Source organism: Drosophila miranda (genome assembly GCF_003369915.1).
Source record: "Drosophila miranda strain MSH22 chromosome Y unlocalized genomic scaffold, D.miranda_PacBio2.1 Contig_Y15_pilon, whole genome shotgun sequence".
NCBI classification, from domain to species: Eukaryota; Metazoa; Arthropoda; class Insecta; order Diptera; family Drosophilidae; genus Drosophila; species Drosophila miranda.
The window spans coordinates 110,081-129,752 of NW_022881598.1; the positions used below are offsets into that span (position 1 = coordinate 110,081).

Here is a 19,672-nt window from a genome sequence, read left to right on the forward strand (position 1 = left end):
GTTATAATTGTGGCAGACTTGGTCACACTTCGACCAGATGCAAATCAGCTAGGAGGTGATATAAATGCGGAGTCGAGGAGTGCAATGGTCTCAAATGTATCCTTTGCAATGGGAAAAATCACTCAGCTAGGGACAGACTGATGTGCCCAGTATGGGAAAAGGAGATGGACATTAACAAAATAATGACAATCAAAAAAATCGCGCGTAAGGAAGTGCTTAGCACTTACTCAATCCATCAAAATTTTTCGCTGTTAGATAATTATGAAAAAAACTATCCAAAACTAGATATAAATGAGGAAAATGTTCAAAACAAAAACGTTAAAGCAAATGAAGTTTAAAAAAACACAGTTATGCGAGCAGGTTAGTGCAGAGACCTTTGGTTCCTGCACCAAAAACCCCACTATCACTTAGAATCATATTACCAGCGATTCTAGTAATCACGTACCATTTTTTGAAAACAAAGAACTAAAAAAAAAACAAATTTACCATTCAACAGATGGTTGACATGTTGTCTCGTTTAGTCGACTCAAATGATTGTGTCACATCCATCTAAATAAATATGAAATTTTTACAACATAACATTCAATCTATTAAAGCCAATAAAAACGACCTAGTATTCTACTTAAACAATGAAAACTTCGACTTTGCCATTCTGGCTGAAGTTTTCTCTCACGATCTCCGTTTTAGGAAACTAGCCAACTTCAATAGGTTAGAAAAACATAGAGAGGACGGTTATGGAGGAGTGGCGATTGCCTACAAAAAAGAATTAAGAGTTAAAAGACTGATATATGAGACAGAGCAAGATATAATTATAGCAAGAACCATCAAACAACAAAGATAAATTTTCTTATCACCTCAGTATATTTTGAACCTTTGTTGTCTCTTGCATCCTTCAAGCAAGCGATTAACAATTTCCTTGAATATTTAGATGCATTCGGAAAAGTCATAATTGCAGGAGATTTTAACGCAAGACATACCTTTTCTGGAGACAGAACCAACAGTGAAAAGGGAACTTTTCTCATGCAAGCTATGTCAAAATGCTGGCTACAGTCTAGCAAATGACCACAGTCTCACATTCAGAAGACACATCGACTCAACATCAGGTCTGTACTTGATTTAACTTTTACAAAGGGTATTCATATAGAGAATTGGAAATGCGAAAAGTTTTACCTAGGAGGCAGCCACCATCACCCAATAACGCTTTGAAACAGCAGGATATCAACACAAACTCAAAACTTTCCTTGCCAAAAACAGGCTACTGAAAAAGCTAATCCAGTTTGAGGCCGACAAAGATATGGATAATTTAGCGAAGAACATCCAACAGGAAATAAAAGCAGCTACTTATGAAATCAAAAACAAATGTCCAAAATTATGGTGGACGAGAATTTAGCCAAACTATTCAGGGAGTTTGCAGAGTCGCAGAAGAAGACAGCTTCAGAACCCTCCTTTCAAAATTATTGTTTCTGCTGTTAACCTCAAGGTTAAATGGAAAAAATCTGTTAAAATTGACAAAAGAACTAGCTATGCCAGGAAGTTAACAGAGTTAAATGTAAAATCGAACTCAAGAGAAGCCTGGAGATTCCTCAGAAATCTAAAAAACTGTCAAGAGAACACCCCAGAAATTTTCGACCCTGACAAAGCTGGGCCATACCTGGAATTCCTTAACGAACAAATAACCTCAGAAGCAAAGGATGTAGACGAAGAAATGTACTCAACCAAGAACAATGAAAATCCTTTCTTTTCCTTGGAAGAGTTAGAGGCTGTGTTAGTCAGAAACAGAAAAAACGGCAGAGGAATAGATCACATCACATACGAGATGCTGAGTGCTCTCAACACTAGTATAAAGACAGAACTTGTACATTTTTACAACCGTCGAGTGGCTATGTGCGATTTCCCAGTCGAATGGAGATCTATCAGAATTGTACCAATACCGAAAAAAACATGGATCTGACTGACGTAAAACATTTTCGACCCATATCCCTCATTTCGGTTCTAGCCAAGACAGTAAATGGCATGGTGAAAGCCAGGCTGGAAAAGCATATACAAGAAAACAAGATTATACCCTACAGATCTTATGCATACCAAAAAAAACAAGTCTGCAGCGATGTGCATAAATGATGTCATCAATGTGGTAGCGGCAAAGAAAAAGAACAAGGAACACGTTACTCTTGTGGTTGTTGACCTCAACAATGCCTACAATTGTGTCAACCTGAAATTCTTAAAAAGACTAATGGAAAATGAGTGTTTTCCTAAAACATACATTGACTGGATCATCAGTTTTATGCATAGCTCGCAAACGACGGTCAACACTTTTTCCCTTTGCGGTCTCGTCACTGACAAAACCGAAAAAGACACGCAGAAGCGTTCTCTCACTGAGCAGAACACTTTTTGTCTCTTCGCTTGTGTTATGTGTTTCGGGTTTTCGGTTGAGCCCGACACACGATCGGGTCTCACAATAAACAGCTTAGAGAGACACTTTGTCAAGCGCTCGCAGCAAAAGTGTCTTAGATGAGCAGAACCCAAAAAGTGTCTGAGTAAAGTGTTTTTAGTTTTTTATTCGTGTTTATGTTTATTTATTCATGTTTTTCGCATCTTATGGTTATGTTATTGTAATATTTATACTTATATGCGAATTTTCTGCAAACTGAAGAGACATGGATATGGATGTATGTATATATGTATGTATGTATATATTTTGTATTAATACGAATTTAGCTTAACCACTAACAATGAGTTAATATTTTCCGCCACTTAAAGAGCAACGTTTTTCATTCAAAATATAATGAAGTGCTGAAAAGGCTCTTTCGACCGATACCTGAGTGGCCGGTGTAGCCAGCACCACCTGTGCGAGCGAATTCAAGTGTGGTGATCTTAGCTTCATGTCGTTAAAAAGCTGCCATATATCGGCATTTAATGGTAAACGGCCATTGTTCAAAGCAAAGTTCTTCACATCAGTAAAAATTTCGGAAAGTTGTTCAGGAACAGGCTCATTTTGGGTTTGGGACAGTGTCTGACACAATTCACGAAGGCAAGTGATCGTTGCCACAGCCACCACACGTACAAGCACGCATACATACGCAAAAGACACTTTTTTCGTTCGCTCGCGACAAGATGCTCAGTGAAAAACAGGAACAAAAGAGAAGTGAAAAAGTCGGTCTTTGCTTGAGCGAAGAGCGAGTTGAGCAAAAACGGATTTGATCGGGTCTTTTCAGTCCCTTTCTCAATGTGTTCGTCAATGAGAGGTTTTTATCAGACACGCCGAAAGTGTCAACAGTTATTTGCGAGCTATGGTTTTATGTCTATGAACCTACTGAAAATAGGGAAGCTGTTCAGGTAGTTCAGGGAGGAATCCCACAGGGCTCTTGTCTGTCGCCCCTCCTTTTTAATGTATACACAAAAAGACTACATCAGATCTGTGATAGAAATACTCATATGATGCAATTTGCAGATGACTTCGTTATAATCTCTCCCAACAGAGAGTTTACTGTAGCGGTTGAAAACCTTAATAAAAAACTAAATGACTTTAACCTTCTATGTGGTGATCTCGTTTTAGCTTCAATCCAAGCAAATCTGCAGCAATGAATGTAGGAAAAAGACAGGTCAGAGCGGTAAATATTTCTGTTAGAAATGTGCCTATACAAATCGAAAAGATATCGTTTCTTAGGCAGACTGATTAGCGCAAACATGTCAAATGTCAGTCATGTAAAAATGGTTAAAGAACAAACAAAAAAATGCAACAGACTCCTCCAGCTTGCGACTACTATCAAATCAGGTCTAAAACCTAAAACAAGTACCAACATCTTCAAAGCTTTTATTAGAACAAAACAAGAATATGCTATCACAAGTTTTTCAGACATGGGATCTGGAGCAAGTAAAGATATAGAAATAGCGCAAGCTAAATCACTCAGAAGGTGTGTTGGGTGCCACCTGACACAAGCAAACACGAAATTTTTGTCCTCGCTGGTGTAATGCCACCTGTTTTCAGGAAGAAATGAATGAAGAATGAAGAATGAAGAAATAAAAACTATATTTTATGAGATTCTGAACAAGTACAGAAGGACGACTGGAACATTCTATCAACAGATGCCTCAGTTACAGAAAGTATATGTGGCATAGAATAGTAGAATGGCCTAGTGGAAATATCCACAAGTAAAAAATAGAAAACAGATTATCCTCAGTAGGTGCCGAACTCGTAGGCCTTAAAAAGGCCTGCGAACTATGTCTTAAATATAATTACAAAAAGGCTTTGATTTTAAGTGATGGATTAGGAGCTATTAATTTAATTAAAAATAAGAATACAGACTCGTACCTAGTGAATGATATTCACAACATAATTAACCAATCAGACATTCAGAAACTTGACATTCTATGGGTCCCTGGTCACAAGGGTGTGGCCATCAACGAAAAGACTGACATAGCAGCAAAGGCTGCTACAAGTGAGGGGTTTACAATAAATATAAAATACAGCTACAAGGAGGCTCAAAGAGAAATTAGGAACTTTTTAGTATACAAATGGAATGAGGACTACAGGACGAAGTGTAGGACGAAGGGATCCAGCCTCATAGACATATTTCCAGACATACCCAGTAAACCCTGGCATTTTTCTCTTAAATGGAATGCTAAAAGCATCAAGACCATTAACAGACTTATGACGGAACACACATACGACAAAGTCTTCCTACACAGAATCAAAGCAATTGACTCAAATATCTGCGAAACGTGCAATGTAACTGAATATGCCGAACACCTGATCTTCGATTGCCAAAGATTTGCCGGGCTCAGAATATTAATAAAAAAAGAGCCGCTACATCTCAGAGAGCTGGCAATCTTCATCAAAAACTGCTGACTTAAACTTTTGACCCCTTTTTTCTTCATCATGTTATAAAGTAATTTCAGTTTATTTTCTAAAACAGTTAAGTCATTTTCCTCTTTTTTTTATATACCGACCTGTCAAACTCGCCAAACTACATCACCAGTATCTGATCAATGTGGCTACAGTGCTACGATCAAAATTCCGATCATCCTTGAGATGATTTAAAACAAAAAAAAAAAAAAAATAATAATAATGTCTGCCGATATAGTGAAACAGTTGAAAGGCACTCGATCCGATGTTGAGGCTGCGGCCACGCAATTAAGCTGAAATTCAAGGAATTCAGCAAGGGCATCGGGATAAACGACGCCTCCTTTCCGCTAAGATATGAGTTGAGCGTGTTGCGCCAGCTGTGTGTCGCCTTGAAGGACAATCTGCACCAGCATGACGATCTCTACTGCGACATTGCGGCCACCGTGGTACCACACGTGGAGCCCTACGAGGAGAAGCCGAGCCTGTGGGAAGCTCATCTAACGAGCCTGCGGTACATACATCGTGAGCTTTGTCAGGAGGTAAGTTGAAGAACCAAATGCTTGCTGGCTGTATCCTAATTGTACGGTGCTTCGCAGAAATCCCTGACGGAATGCCAGAAAATGTACGGCCTAGTCCGATCGCAGCTCTGCCGCCTGCAAGGGGAGGCTGACTACAAGTTTTATTTGGACATCCATCTGACGCACTTCAATGGCATTCACTTGCAAATGCAGAAGGAGACGTTGCCCATCGCCGCCACAGATCAACTATATTACGCCTTGGAGGCAATGGGTGTCCTCTTTGACACCATGCGCCAGCGTAAAGTGGCAAAGAATGCGGCTCTCCTGGTCCAGCTGAATGATGCCCTGTTCAGCAAGCGAGGCAAAGCCTTTCTGATGTACCTGAGCGCCCTTCCGCCCGAGAGCACGACGAAAATGTACGACCCGCTTCTCAAGCTCCTGAGCTGCAGCTGGGCCACACCCAGCTCTGAGCTGACTACTCAATTCACGGAGTATCTGGGCCTGGTTCTGGCACTGATGCAGATCGACATGTTTTCCATAGAAGCGCCGCTCGAACAACAACTGGCACTGAAGTTGCTGCGCACAAGGACGTCTCTCCGCAGAACTACTCCATCCAGCTCCTCTACTACTATGTCAAGCTGTTGTACGTGCGCGAGCTACGGCGGACTTCAAGCGACTTACATCGATCTGTGCAAGAAGTTCGTCTACTTCTTCGAGCACAAGGCGCGACGCACGCCAAAGAGCAGTGGTTTCATGGACCTGCTGGTGTTCTTCCAGCGCCTGCAGATGCTGCTTCATCAGAGCAGCAACAAGCCTCCCTTAGACATTTTTTGGCAGCAGCTCGAGGGCGACGACAGTCCGAGGTATACACCGCCCACTTTCAACTGCTGCATGGCTGCCTTGGGCTGACGGTGAACGTAGTGAGGAGTCCGCTGGGGACCAGCTGCTCCAACGAGGCCTGTAAAAGCATTCGCAGGCATTGCCTTCTCTCCTTCGGGGTGTGCGCCCTGGAAGCTTACGTTAACTGGCAGCCGACGACCGAACAGAAGTCGGACAAGGTACGTCTGCCACAGCTGGAAAACCTTTTACCTAATGAGCTTTCTCTTCAGGCACCCTATAAGCCGCTCTTGGGCATTCTTGGCTACACCTTGGACGTGGCCAAGAGCATGAAGTGCCTGGGGCCCTCCGCCATGAGCTAGACAAGCTGGTGCGTCTACTGGCACTCGTGGCCGAAAAGGTAGCGTGTCCCGAACAAATGTCCCTTGTGCTGGCCTTCTTGGAGCCCTTGCAACATCTACGACCGCTCATCACCAGCCAGAAAATGCTTAGTGTGCTCCTCCGAATCTACAAAGCCAGTGTCCACTGCAAGAGCTCCGACATGGCCAACCGTCTGCAGTCCACGAGTCTACGAGTGGCACGAGTCCAGTCCTATGCCCAACCCCCTAACCCCCGCCCAAAAGAAACAGCTATACGATGTGGATCTGTTGGCCGTGCTGCACTTCCAGAGTGCGCGGCCCGTACCCCTGCTGCAGTCGCTACTACCGCTGCCGTCACAATGACTACCACCTGGTTCTCCTGGCACGCAAGATGCGCACCGACAGCGAGGTGGTGCGTCAGTGCGAGGAACTGCGCTCCCAGCTGCAAAGCACGGCCCTCAAGCAACCGCTCAGCCGCATGCAACAGCTGGCCATTGGCCATACCAGTATCAGTGTGCTGCTGGAGGCTTTGGAGGCACAGAAGACAAAGTTCTCGATCAAGGAGACGGCCGAGAACAGCCTGGAGGAGTTAATCGTCAAGAACAACTTGCTGGAGCTCAACATTCAGCGGAGCATCGCCTGGTGGAGTTGGCTACATCGGCCATCGCTGGCTTCGCGGCCTTCTTCGAACGTGCAGACCAAGAGCCGCTCGGCTGCGACGATACACCAATCGACTGGGAAGCCCTGATCGACGATGCAGTTGCTGCAGCCATGGCTCTGTCCACCATGGGCTACATGGCGCAGGCCGATGAAGCCTGGCTGCTGATACTCAGGATTGGGCAAATGCTGACGAGAGATTCACCTACCTGCGAGCCCTGACCCACTTCCTGGGACAAGACCACCTGAATTCTAACCAGCAGCTCCAACTCTCCGAGGAGGTGGATCGAGCGCAGGAGCTGCTCGACGATCTGTGGCCTCAGCTCCAAAACGGATGGTTCTTTAAGCGCCAACATACTATAGTGATGCTCTGCCTCTGCCACATGGCCAGCTACTATGCGCGGCAGGACTGTCTGTGCCACGCCCAGCTGCTGTTGCTGCAGGCCGAGGAGCTGCGCGCCCAGTTCGATGAGCGAGTTGGCAAGAGCGACATTGTGCAGATCACAATCCAGACAGTTCGTTTTCGATTGACTACAGGCGGAAGACGCGGTGCAGCAGCCTGCCTAGGAGGCCGTCGCCCCTGCGACAGCTAGACACGCTGGTCGACAGCGTGCGCAACTACTGCACAGTGTCCAGCGTGGACCTGGAGCCCTGCAGCTGCTGCTGGCTGACCTCGTGAGGGAGAGCACGAGTATGCGGCCAATCGGCTGACCGCGCCGTTCGCCTTTTACGGCACCACGCTTAACCTGGTGCTGCAGTCGGGTATGGCCCTGCGGACCATTGAGTGCTCATCTCGTGGCTCTGGATGAACCTGCAGAATGAGTACCTGGACCAGGCGCAGTCCAAGCTGCGCCTCCTGGACCATTTGCTCGCCATCAAGCCGCTTAGTCGAACGCTGGTGGAGCAGACATCGGCCAAATACATCCCCGCAATAGCCGCCAAGGAAGATCACAAGGCGAATGCCATGAGCGAGCTGACCAGCAACATGCTGCTCATGCAGCTCGTGGAGCCGATAAAGAAGCAGAACCAGCTGGACGTGGCCACACTCAAGTCTCTGCCATGCACGAGCCAATTCCCACCAGCCATCAGCTGCAGCGCTATGTGAGCAAGCAAGGGATGCCGCCCCATCTACGGGACAGCATGCAGCTGCAATGTTTCTACTTATCGTGGATGTCTCCATGCCCGCTTAAACTTCTTGAAAAGGGAGACCGATCAGCTGGACGACTTCTACGTAGGGGCAGGCAATTGGCTGCAGGAGATCCCGTACGCACCGCCACACTGGGCTCCATGCTCATCGTGCACGAACTCTACCACATCAACTATCTTCGCTTCAGAAAGAAGAACAAGGAGGCTCTCAGCTATGCGGAGGCAGCTCTCAAATCAGTGCTTCAACTATAGCTTCAACCTCATGGTCCAGATAAAGACGGCCCGGTTGGAGCTGCATCTCGTTGGCAAAGCGAGGGCGAAGACCATTAGGCGAGCCCTCGCTTTTAACACTTCGCCAGAGGATAAACGCAGGAAAGGTGTTGTTGAGGGACTACCAAGGCAAAATCATCTGCCAGAAAGACGCCCAGGTTCAAGATATACACGGAGCTGGAATTGCGACCACCCATCGGTTGCAGCAACAGCAGCAGCAGTAGCAGCAAGAGCGGCAATGAGAACACGCCACCATCGGATCATGTGGATCTGAATGCCTGCCAGACGATCGAGATAAGCGATGACGATGCTGCTTCGGTTTCAGCTTCGACTCCGGCTCCCTCTCAACTGAAACGATCCCAATCTGTGCCAGCCAAGGCCACAAAGACACGCTCCGCTAGAATTGGTAGCCAACTAAAAGTACCAGAGATCATCGAATTGGACGATACCATGGAAGAGACGCCTTCCACCTCATCGGCAGCCTCAGTGAAGCGGTATCCGACTAGTGATGCAAGGAGCACTCGTGCCCGCAACAGGCAACTCGAGGAAACGCCAGCGACCACGCGGGACGACCACGTCGGAAGGTACCGGAGCCTGAACCCCAGCAGGAGACAGTCAGCGTTAGGCGGCGGCAAAGGAACTGATCAGAACTGACACTTGCATAGGCTTATAATAGTTTATAGTTAATATTTGTTTGTAGCTTGTCCTTATTCCATTTGATTGTGTATTTATAAACGTTATGGCAAGGAGATCGACCTTCCAGAGAATGTCTAAAATGTTCTTATTGCTTGAGCACGCGTATCAGCGAACTCTTGCAGATGTCCTGGACCCACCGACCAAACTGAATCCGATTCTGTCCGTGGTCGAAGAAGCCAGCGCCCGACTTGCAGCCCTCCTGGAACTCTCCCACATAGCGCTTTCCGTTTGCTGAACACAGACGAAACATATGGATCGACGAGGATTCTACTGAACTTTCATTTTGTTAGAGGACTCACCCGAGAAGAGGACGCCCCGTCCGTGCATGGCATCCTGGAGCCATTCCCCCACATAGACGCGTCTGTCCGCATACCAATGTATGCCGCGTCCTTGCCGCTTGTTCATCTGCCACTGACCAAAGTAGACGGATCCATCGTCGTAGTACTGTTTTCCCTCCCCGCTGCGCTTGTCATGGCTCCAATGACCCACATAGAGGCGATGCACCTGGCCATCAGGGGACTCCCGCCGCATGGATCCTTTAGCCATGACGTTGGCCCCGCTGCCACTGGCCCTCGTACACCAATCGTACACGACGGCTCGATTTCACTCCATAGCCGTGGTGTTGGTTCCTCAGCCACTTGCCCTGATAGCGGCCATGTCCTCCGGCAGGATAGCGCAGGCTTCGAACACCATTGCCGCCACCAGCATGGCACGACATGTTGCAGACAACTGAGCCCCAGCCCCGCTTTGGGTTTGTTATCTGTGCTCTTCTTTCGTGTCCTGGGGTGCGTGCGGTGTCCCTTTTCTAATCAACCCCAACCATGTGTCCTGGCTCCGTTTGCCCCCATCCAAAAACTTTCGTTAGCTAGTCGCTCTTCCAGTCGCTCTTGGCACGCAAGCCTAACGACCTGATGGAGGTCAGGCGGGGGGAACGGCAATAGAAAATCGCTTGCTTCGGTTAAATATAGTAGAAAAAATCGTTTAATCGTACGTGTATAAATTACAGCGCAATTTCGCTTACATATTCGCCTATCAATATCAAAATTTGGGCTAACACGATCTGGTTCGGTTCGAATTATTGGGCGAGGGAAGACTGCGCTATGGATGAGGTCTGGGTCTGACATCGCGAGCGATGGCATACCACTAAAATACAATACAGATATTAGCGGACGCGCCAACTAGTTACAACAAATATACAAGCTAATATTGAGGATTATTTAGTCAACACAGTGGTTTAAACTTGAAAGTAGTATTTCTTTAGTTTGGGTCTTTCATCATTGCATGCGATGAGTACACAGGTGTTACGATGTGTAAAGGTCTTGAGCTTAAAGAAACATTGCTCGGGGCACAATCCTTTAGAATATACGTACTCATACTGTTTTTGTATAATAAAAATCTACTGCCTTCTGCGTATCACAATTTGCATCAACTACAAATTTACAAAATATTCACTTATTTAGTCTGAGGATTGACGGCGAGGCCTCTGGCCACTGCCGTAAGTGTCTTTTCTTTTCGTTTTCGTTAAGTTTTCAGAGAAGGATCGCCGAGATGGTTTATTGCTTCGTGGGATCTCGCGCGATTGATACTGCTAAACGATGTCGCCGGCGCACCGTAGTGGATGCCGTTATTGCGATTATGGTTGTTATGGTGCTCGAGGTGATCCTGTTCCATCTGCTCCTTGAGGATCTCCAGCTCCCGTATGCCGGAGACCGTCACCTCGTACTTGTGCGTCACCAGAGACCGATAGAAGTGTATGGCGAAAGCCAGGAAGATAATCATCACGGGTATCAGCACCACGCAGGCCGACCAGGCCGCCGGCGGGCTCAGATCATAGAACTTTACCCAGCACAGTATGGCTATCTCCAGCAGGAATAGGATCAACCCCAGCAGCGTCGAAAATGCCCACGTCGTCTCAATGTACCAGTGCAGGCGCTCGTGCGGCGACTCGTGCACCAGGGAGATGCTGTGCAGGTTGCACACTACCTCGATGTTCGGCAGGATGCAGGTGCTAATCATAAAAGCCAGCATATGCACGGCCACCAGCATAGTGGTGCAGATCGCAAACGCCACTAGCATTCCGGGCGGAACCTTTGTGTCGGGTCCAGCTGCACCTCCACCATCGCCACCTGTGGGGGGACGCAAAAGAGCAGAGGTCGGGAGATTAGTGAGAGTCGTGGATGGCTACGGGTTACTCTGCCAAGATCGCCGCTCTCAGGAGGCAATGCTCCTCCTATTATTAATCCAGCATTCCACACAACGGGCGTTGATTTTTGCGGACCCTTTTATCACAAGTCGGAAGTCAGAAGCAGGCCTCCTATCAAATGTTACATCGCTGTCTTCGTATGCTTTAGCACCAAAGCAACTCATTTGGAAGTCGTTCGGGATCTATCTACAGAATCCTTTCTGGCAGCATTAAGGCGTTTTATAAGTCTACGTCCCAAACCTCGAATCATCTGGTCAGACAACGCTACAAATTTTGTAGGAGCAAAAAATGAGCTTTTGGAGCTTCGGCAAATGTTCCTCAGCGATCCTCATACGTCGACTGTGTCACATCTCTGCGTTTCTAGTGGAATCGACTGGAATTTCATCCCCCTCGCTCACCTCATTTTGGGGTTTGTGGGAGGCGGCTGTAAAAGCAGCTAAATATCATTTTCATCGCATCGTCGGGACCTACATTTTACCCTTGATGAAATTCAGACCTTGGCTTGTGAAATCTCTGCTTTGTTAAATTCCCGTCCGCTTTATGCAATTACAGAAAGTTCCGATGATCTAGATGTGCTCACGCCAAACCACTTTCTCAATGGAGCCCGAAAGCTGCATTCGACGAGCCAGATGTGGCGCATCTCCGGGTCAACCTACTTAGTCGATGCAGCGGCTGTGTCAAATGAAGCAGGCGTTTTGGAGAAAATGGAGCACGGCGTATCTTTCGATTCTTCAGGAGCGGAGCAAGTGGCGGTCATCGTCTCCAAACATCAAGCTAGGAGCGCTCGTCATGATCAAGGAGGAAACGCTGCCACCATTAAGGTGGCCGCTTGGCCGCATTGAGAGCGTCATCCCAGGAAAAGATGGAACCATCAGAGTAGCCGTCATCCGCACTCAAAAGGGCCTTTTCAAGAGGGCCGTTGGAAAAATAGCGGTTCTGCCCCTTCAGGATGGATCTGTTGAAAGCCTTTGCCTTCCAACGGGGGGTGAATGTTCGGAGCAGAACCCAGCCGATTAGCTGCTTGCCAAATAGCACCTAATTCTTGGCCCTCAGCCGCTTATTTTGTTTGTTACTTATGTCTATGTCACTCATTTGTTTGTTAAAGCTGTGCGCTTGCTTGCCCTGCTAAACGCTCTCTGCCAGCTCGCTCTTCGCTATCTCCGCTTTGCGTTTGCCTACCGACGTCGGCCGAGCGAAGCTGCGCCTTGCGATCGGAGCCGCAATGTAAAGGGCAGGCAAGCCACACATGCAATTTGGATGTCACGCATTAAAGAACATATCGTAATTTTATTTCTGCGCCGAGTTTTATTTAATTCGAAATAATTAGTCGGCCGATTGGGGATAAAAAACATTATCTCCACAGCTTCTATTGGGCTTATATGAAAACAGGGCGAACATTTGGTAGAGAAGTTAGTGGAAATTGTTTAAACTTATTTTACAATCAATTCCAATAAAAGGAATATTTAAAATTGTGTGGTGTTGTAGAAAATTGATTTATCAATCGGATAAAATTACGTTTTCAGAGCTGAGGCCGTAGCTAGTAATATTAAACCAAATATTAAAATACGAGGAAATGTACAATAGAATCGTCAGTAGACTTACGGTATTTTTTGGTATATTTCTGAGGGCTGCCATAGATTTTATCCATAAGACCGCGATAGATCAGGTCACACTGAAACACACTCAAACGAAGCGAAGCGCTGGTAAAAAAGTGACAATAATGTCTGCCGATAACACTTCCTTTTCATCAGCGAGCGAGACCGGTCGTGTTTTTTCTTAACAGTCTGAAAGGTGACTTTTTCCAAGCAACAAAGGCTTAATTAAAAGTGATTGTAAAAATTGGATCATTGTTTATTTCATACAAATCTTCATCAATATATAAATTATTCCTCTTTTCATTTCCCAAAGGAGAGGTAAGTCTTTGGCAATCTGGTTAAACCAGCAAGTATGGCGGACGCCGGTCACTCGGTGTCTGCCAAATTGAAACCCCCTGATCAGGTGGCAAAAAGCGGCAAAATTCAAACCCAAAAAACAATAGCAAAAAACTTCAGTGCTTTGTGTTCAGGTGTGAAAGAGGACATATTCGACAGCTTGACTAACGAAAAGTACCCAGCAAAAAAGATGCGCAAGGAACAAAAAAGCGACAACACCAATACAGACATAAATAACACAATGCTGATAGACGATGACAGTAACAAAATGGTGGAGGCTTCTGACGGTGTGACCGTTCACAATTCTCACACAAATGCCATAAATGGTTTTACTGGAAATACTGAAATGACTAAAACACTGAATAAAAATACTAATCCGATTATAAACCCATCAAATGTAGGTATCGAAAGAGAAACAGTGTTGTATAGTGAGTGCCACATCGGTGATGCGGCTGTACTAGTATCGACTAAGAACAGTACCATCTTCGAAAACAAAAACACCAAAAATGGCTTATTCTTTTTTGAAAAAATAAGACACCTTAAAATCAAAGGAATTAAAGAAATCGTAGCTCTTGCGCCTACACTATACAAGATTTATTTTAAGGTTTTCAGCGAAGCAAATGATTTAGTTTTAAATGAGGAGTTAAAAAAAATGAATTTAGTGGTATTTATACCAAAAGACTATGTGGAATCCTATGGAGTAATTAAAGGGGTGCCCCTCGGTTTTTCTGAGAATGAAATTATGGATAATATTACTTCTAACATAAAAATTAGGTCAATTGAAAGATTAGCAAGAAGGCAGAAAATTACAACCGATGACAACAACGAAACATTCAAGCTCATACCATTAGAAACAGTCAAAATTGGTTTTGAGGGTTCAGACATCCCAGAAAAGGTATCTCTTTTTGGGATATGTGGGATGAAAGTAAGCATATATGTTCCCAGAGTAAGGCAATGTTATAATTGTGGCAGACTTGGTCACACTTCGACCAGATGCAAATCAGCTAGGAGGTGCTATAAATGCGGAGTCGAGGAGTGCAATGGTCTCAGATGTATCCTTTGCAATGGGAAAAATCACTCAGCTAGGACAGACTGATGTGCCCAGTATGGGAAAAGGAGATGGACATTAACAAAATAATGACAATCAAAAAAATCGCGCGTAAGGAAGTGCTTAGCACTTACTCAATCCATCAAAATTTTTCGCTGTTAGATAATTATGAAAAAAACTATCCAAAACTAGATATAAATGAGGAAAATGTTCAAACAAAAAACGTTAAAGCAAATGAAGTTTTAAAAAAACACAGTTATGCGAGCAGGTTAGTGCAGAGACCTTTGGTTCCTGCACAAAAACCCCACTATCACTTAGAATCATATACCAGCGATTCTAGTAATCACGTACCATTTTTTGAAAACAAAGAACTAAAGAAAACAAATTTACCATTCAACAGATGGTTGACATGTTGTCTCGTTTAGTCGGCTCAAATGATGTGACCATCAAAAAAAGTGCCAGTACAAATGATTACAATATGGAACATAATGCAGACAGAAAATTAACAAACAGAGAGAAACGAACCTTTTTAAAACATCTAAATAAATATGAAATTTTTACAACATAACATTCAATCTATTAAAGCCAATAAAAACGACCTAGTATTCTACTTAAACAATGAAAACTTCGACTTTGCCATTCTGGCTGAAGTTTTCTCTCACGATCTCCGTTTTAGGAAACTAGCCAACTTCAATATGCTAGAAAAACATAGAGAGGACGGGTATGGAGAGTGGCGATTGCCTACAAAAAAGAATTAAGAGTTAAAAGACTGATATATGAGACAGAGCAAGATATAATTATAGCAAAACCATCAACAACAAAGATAAATTTCTTATCACCTCAGTATATTTTGAACCTTTGTTGTCTCTTGCATCCTTCAAGCAAGCGATTAACAATTTCCTTGAATATTTAGATGCATTCGGAAAAGTCATAATTGCAGGAGATTTTAACGCAAGACATACCTTTTCTGGAGACAGAACAACAGTGAAAAGGGAACTTTTCTCATGCAAGCTATGTCAAATGCTGGCTACAGTCTAGCAAATGACCACAGTCTCACATTCAGAAGACACATCGACTCAACATCAGGGTCTGTACTCGATTTAACTTTTACAAAGGGTATTCATATAGAGAATTGGAAATGCGAAAAGTTTTACCTAGGAGGCAGCCACCATCACCCAATAACCTTTGAAACAGCAGGATATCAACACAAACTCAAAACTTTCCTTGCCAAAAACAGGCTACTGAAAAAGCTAAGCCAGTTGAGGCCGACAAAGATATGGATAATTTAGCGAAGAACATCCAACAGGAAATAAAAGCAGCTACTTATGAAATCAAAAACAAATGTCCAAAATTATGGTGGGACGAGAATTTAGCCAAACTATCAGGGAGTTTGCAGAGTCGCAGAAGAAGGCAGCTTCAGAACCCTCCTTTCAAATTATTGTTCTGCTGTTAACCTCAAGGTTAAATGGAAAAAATCTGTTAAAATTGCCAAAAGAACTAGCTATGCCAGGAAGTTAACAGAGTTAAATGTAAAATCGAACTCAAGAGAAGCCTGGAGATTCCTCAGAAATCTAAAAAACTGTCAAGAGAACACCCCAGAAATTTTCGACCCTGACAAAGCTGGCCATACCTGGAATTCCTTAACGAACAAATAACCTCAGAAGCAAAGGATGTAGACGAAGAAATGTACTCAACCAAGAACAATGAAAATCCTTTCTTTTCCTTGGAAGAGTTAGAGGCTGTGTTAGTCAGAAACAGAAAAACGGCAGGAGGAATAGATCACATCACATACGAGATACTGAGTGCTCTCAACACTAGTATAAAGACAGAACTTGTACATTTTTACAACCGTCGAGTTGCTATGTGCGATTTCCCAGTCGAATGGAGATCTATCAGAATTGTACCAATACCGAAAAAAACATGGATCTGACTGACTTAAAACATTTTCGACCCATATCCCTCATTTCGGTTCTAGCCAAGACAGTAAATGGCATGGTGAAAGCCAGGCTGGAAAAGCATTGGCCATTGGGCGCTCGATTCTGCGTGCTGTGCTGCCGATCAACGAAGTAATATCGGTGTGGCGTTATCAAACAAGAGTCGAGGATACATCTACCAGCCAGTTTCGTCAAGCAGAAGAATATTTAAATGGTACACAGCACAACATGCGTGAATATGTCGCCGGCAACGATGAGCCAAGGGTGCTAAAAACAGATATTTTCGCGGAACAGGAACAAAAGAACTGGAAAGCAAGAACAACTCGTAGAACTGATTATCTGGAAAATATCCCAGATAGAGATAACGGCCAGAATTCTATCAGAATTGTACCAATACCGAAAAAAACATGGATCTGACTGACTTAAAACATTTTCGACCCATATCCCTCATTTCGGTTCTAGCCAAGACAGTAAAATGGCATGGTGAAACCAGGCTGGAAAAGCATATACAAGAAAACAAGATTATACCCTACAGATCTTATGCATACCAAAAAAAACAAGTCTGCAGCGATGTGCATAAATGATGTCATCAATGTGGTAGCGGCAAAGAAAAAGAACAAGGAACACGTTACTCTTGTGGTTGTTGACCTCAACAATGCTACAATTGTGTCAACCTGAAATTCTTAAAAAGACTAATGGAAAATGAGTGTTTTTCCTAAAACATACATTGACTGGATCATCAGTTTTATGCATAGCTCGCAAACGACGGTCAACACTTTTTCCCTTTGCGGTCTCGTCACTGACAAAACCGAAAAAGACCACGCAGAAGCGGTCTCTCACTGAGCAGAACACTTTTTGTCTCTTCGCTTGTGTTATGTGTTTTCGGGTTTTTCGGTTGAGCCCGACACACGATCGGGTCTCACAATAACAGCTTAGAGAGACACTTTGGTCAAGCGCTCGCAGCAAAAGTGTCTTTAGATGAGCAGAACCCAAAAGTGTCTGAGTAAAGTGTTTTTAGTTTTTTATTCGTGTTTATGTTTATTTATTCATGTTTTTCGCATCTTATGGTTATGTTATTGTAATATTTATACTTATATGCGAATTTTCTGCAAACTGAAGAGACATGGATATGGATGTATGTATATATGTATGTATATATTTTGTATTAATACGAATTTAGCTTAACCACTAACAATGAGTTAATATTTCCGCACTTAAAGAGCAACGTTTTTCATTCAAATATAATGAAGTGCTGAAAAGGCTCTTTCGACCGATACCTGAGTGGCCGGTGTAGCCAGCACCACCTGTGCGAGCGAATTCAAGTGTGGTGATCTTAGCTTCATGTCGTTAAAAAGCTGCAATATATCGGCATTTAATGGTAAACGGCCATTGTTCATAGCAAAGTTCTTCACATCAGTAAAAATTTCGGAAAGTTGTTCAGGAACAGGCTCATTTTGGGTTTGGGACAGTGTCTGACACAATTCACGAAGGCAAGTGATCGTTGCCAGCCACCACACGTACAAGCACGCATACATACGCAAAAGACACTTTTTTCGTTCGCTCGCGACAAGATGCTCAGTGAAAAACAGGAACAAAAGAGAAGTGAAAAAGTCGGTCTTTGCTTGAGCGAAGAGCGAGTTGAGCAAAAACAGATTTGATCGGGTCTTTTCAGTCCCTTTTCTCAATGTGTTCGTCAATGAGAGGTTGTTAGCAGACACGCCGAAAGTGTAAACAGTTATTTGCGAGCTATGGTTTTATGTCTATGAGCCTACTGAAAATAGGGGAAGCTGTTCAGGTAGTTCAGGGAGGAATCCCACAGGGCTCTTGTCTGTCGCCCCTCTTTTTAATGTATACACAAAAAGACTACATCAGATCTGTGATAGAAATACTCATATGATGCAATTTGCAGATGACTTCGTTATAATCTCTCCCAACAGAGAGTTTACTGTAGCGGTTGAAAACCTTAATAAAAAACTAAATGACTTTAACCTTCTATGTGGTGATCTCGGTTTTAGCTTCAATCCAAGCAAATCTGCAGCAATGAATGTAGGAAAAAGACAGGTCAGAGCGGTAAATATTTCTGTTAGAAATGTGCCTATACCAAATCGAAAAGATATCCGTTTCTTAGGCAGACTGATTAGCGCAAACATGTCAAATGCCAGTCATGTAAAATGGTTAAAGAACAAACAAAAAAATGCAACAGACTCCTCCAGCTTGCGACTACTATCAATCAGGTCTAAACCTAAAACAAGTACCAACATCTTCAAAGCTTTTATTAGAACAAAACAAGAATATGCTATCACAAGTTTTTCAGACATGGATCTGGAGCAAGTAAAGATATAGAAATAGCGCAAGCTAAATCACTCAGAAGGTGTGTTGGGTGCCACCTGACACAAGCAAACACGAAATTTTTGTCCTCGCTGGTGTAATGCCACCTGTTTTCAGGAAGAAATGAATGAAGAATGAAGAAATAAAAACTATATTTTATGAGATTCTGAACAAGTACAGAAAGGACGACTATAACATTCTATCAACAGATGCCTCAGTTACAGAAAGTACATGTGGCATAGGAATAGTAGAATGGCCTAGTGGAAATATCACAAGTACAAAATAGAAAACAGATTATCCTCAGTAGGTGCCGAACTCGTAGGCCTTAAAAAGGCCTGCGAACTATGTCTTAAATATAATTACAAAAAGGCTTTGATTTTAAGTGATGGATTAGGAGCTATTAATTTAATTAGAAATAAGAATACAGACTCGTACCTAGTGAATGATATTCACAACATAATTAACCAATCAGACATTCAGAAACTTGACATTCTATGGGTCCCTGGTCAAAGGGTGTGGCCATCAACGAAAAGACTGACATAGCAGCAAAGGCTGCTACAAGGGAGGGGCTTACAATAAATATAAAATACAGCTACAAGGAGGCTCAAAGAGAAATTAGGAACTTTTTAGTATACAAATGGAATGAGGACTACAGGACGAAGTGTAGGACGAAGGGATCCAGCCTCATAGACATATTTCCAGACATACCAGTAAACCCTGGCATTTTTCTCTTAAATGGAATGCTAAAGCATCAAGACCATTAACAGACTTATGACGGAACACACATACGACAAAGTCTTCCTACACAGAATCAAAGCAATTGATTCAAATATCTGCGAAACGTGCAATGTAACTGAATATGCGAACACCTGATCTTCGATTGCCAAAGATTTGCCGGGCTC

The 19,672-nt window shown here is 43.9% G+C and overlaps 2 protein-coding genes and 2 pseudogenes across 2 annotated transcripts; 2 read left to right on the forward strand and 2 right to left on the reverse strand.

The window, feature by feature from the left end:
- The first annotated feature begins 2,626 nt into the window (after nucleotides 1-2,626).
- LOC117189319 (protein three rows-like) lies at nucleotides 2,627-6,560 on the forward strand. The gene is made up of 5 exons (XM_033394470.1): nucleotides 2,627-2,666; nucleotides 5,117-5,382; nucleotides 5,440-6,224; nucleotides 6,305-6,419; nucleotides 6,471-6,560. The coding sequence occupies exons 1-5, from the start codon at nucleotides 2,627-2,629 to the stop codon at nucleotides 6,558-6,560; spliced, it is 1,296 nt and encodes a 431-aa protein (XP_033250361.1).
- LOC117189320 (protein three rows-like) lies at nucleotides 6,550-7,436 on the forward strand. The gene is made up of 2 exons (XM_033394471.1): nucleotides 6,550-7,065; nucleotides 7,221-7,436. The coding sequence occupies exons 1-2, from the start codon at nucleotides 6,835-6,837 to the stop codon at nucleotides 7,434-7,436; spliced, it is 447 nt and encodes a 148-aa protein (XP_033250362.1). The 5' UTR covers nucleotides 6,550-6,834.
- Nucleotides 7,437-9,328: 1,892 nt separating this feature from the next.
- LOC117189302 lies at nucleotides 9,329-10,288 on the reverse strand (annotated as a pseudogene).
- Nucleotides 10,289-10,847: 559 nt separating this feature from the next.
- LOC117189321 lies at nucleotides 10,848-17,895 on the reverse strand (annotated as a pseudogene).
- Between the last annotated feature and the right edge of the window lie 1,777 nt (nucleotides 17,896-19,672).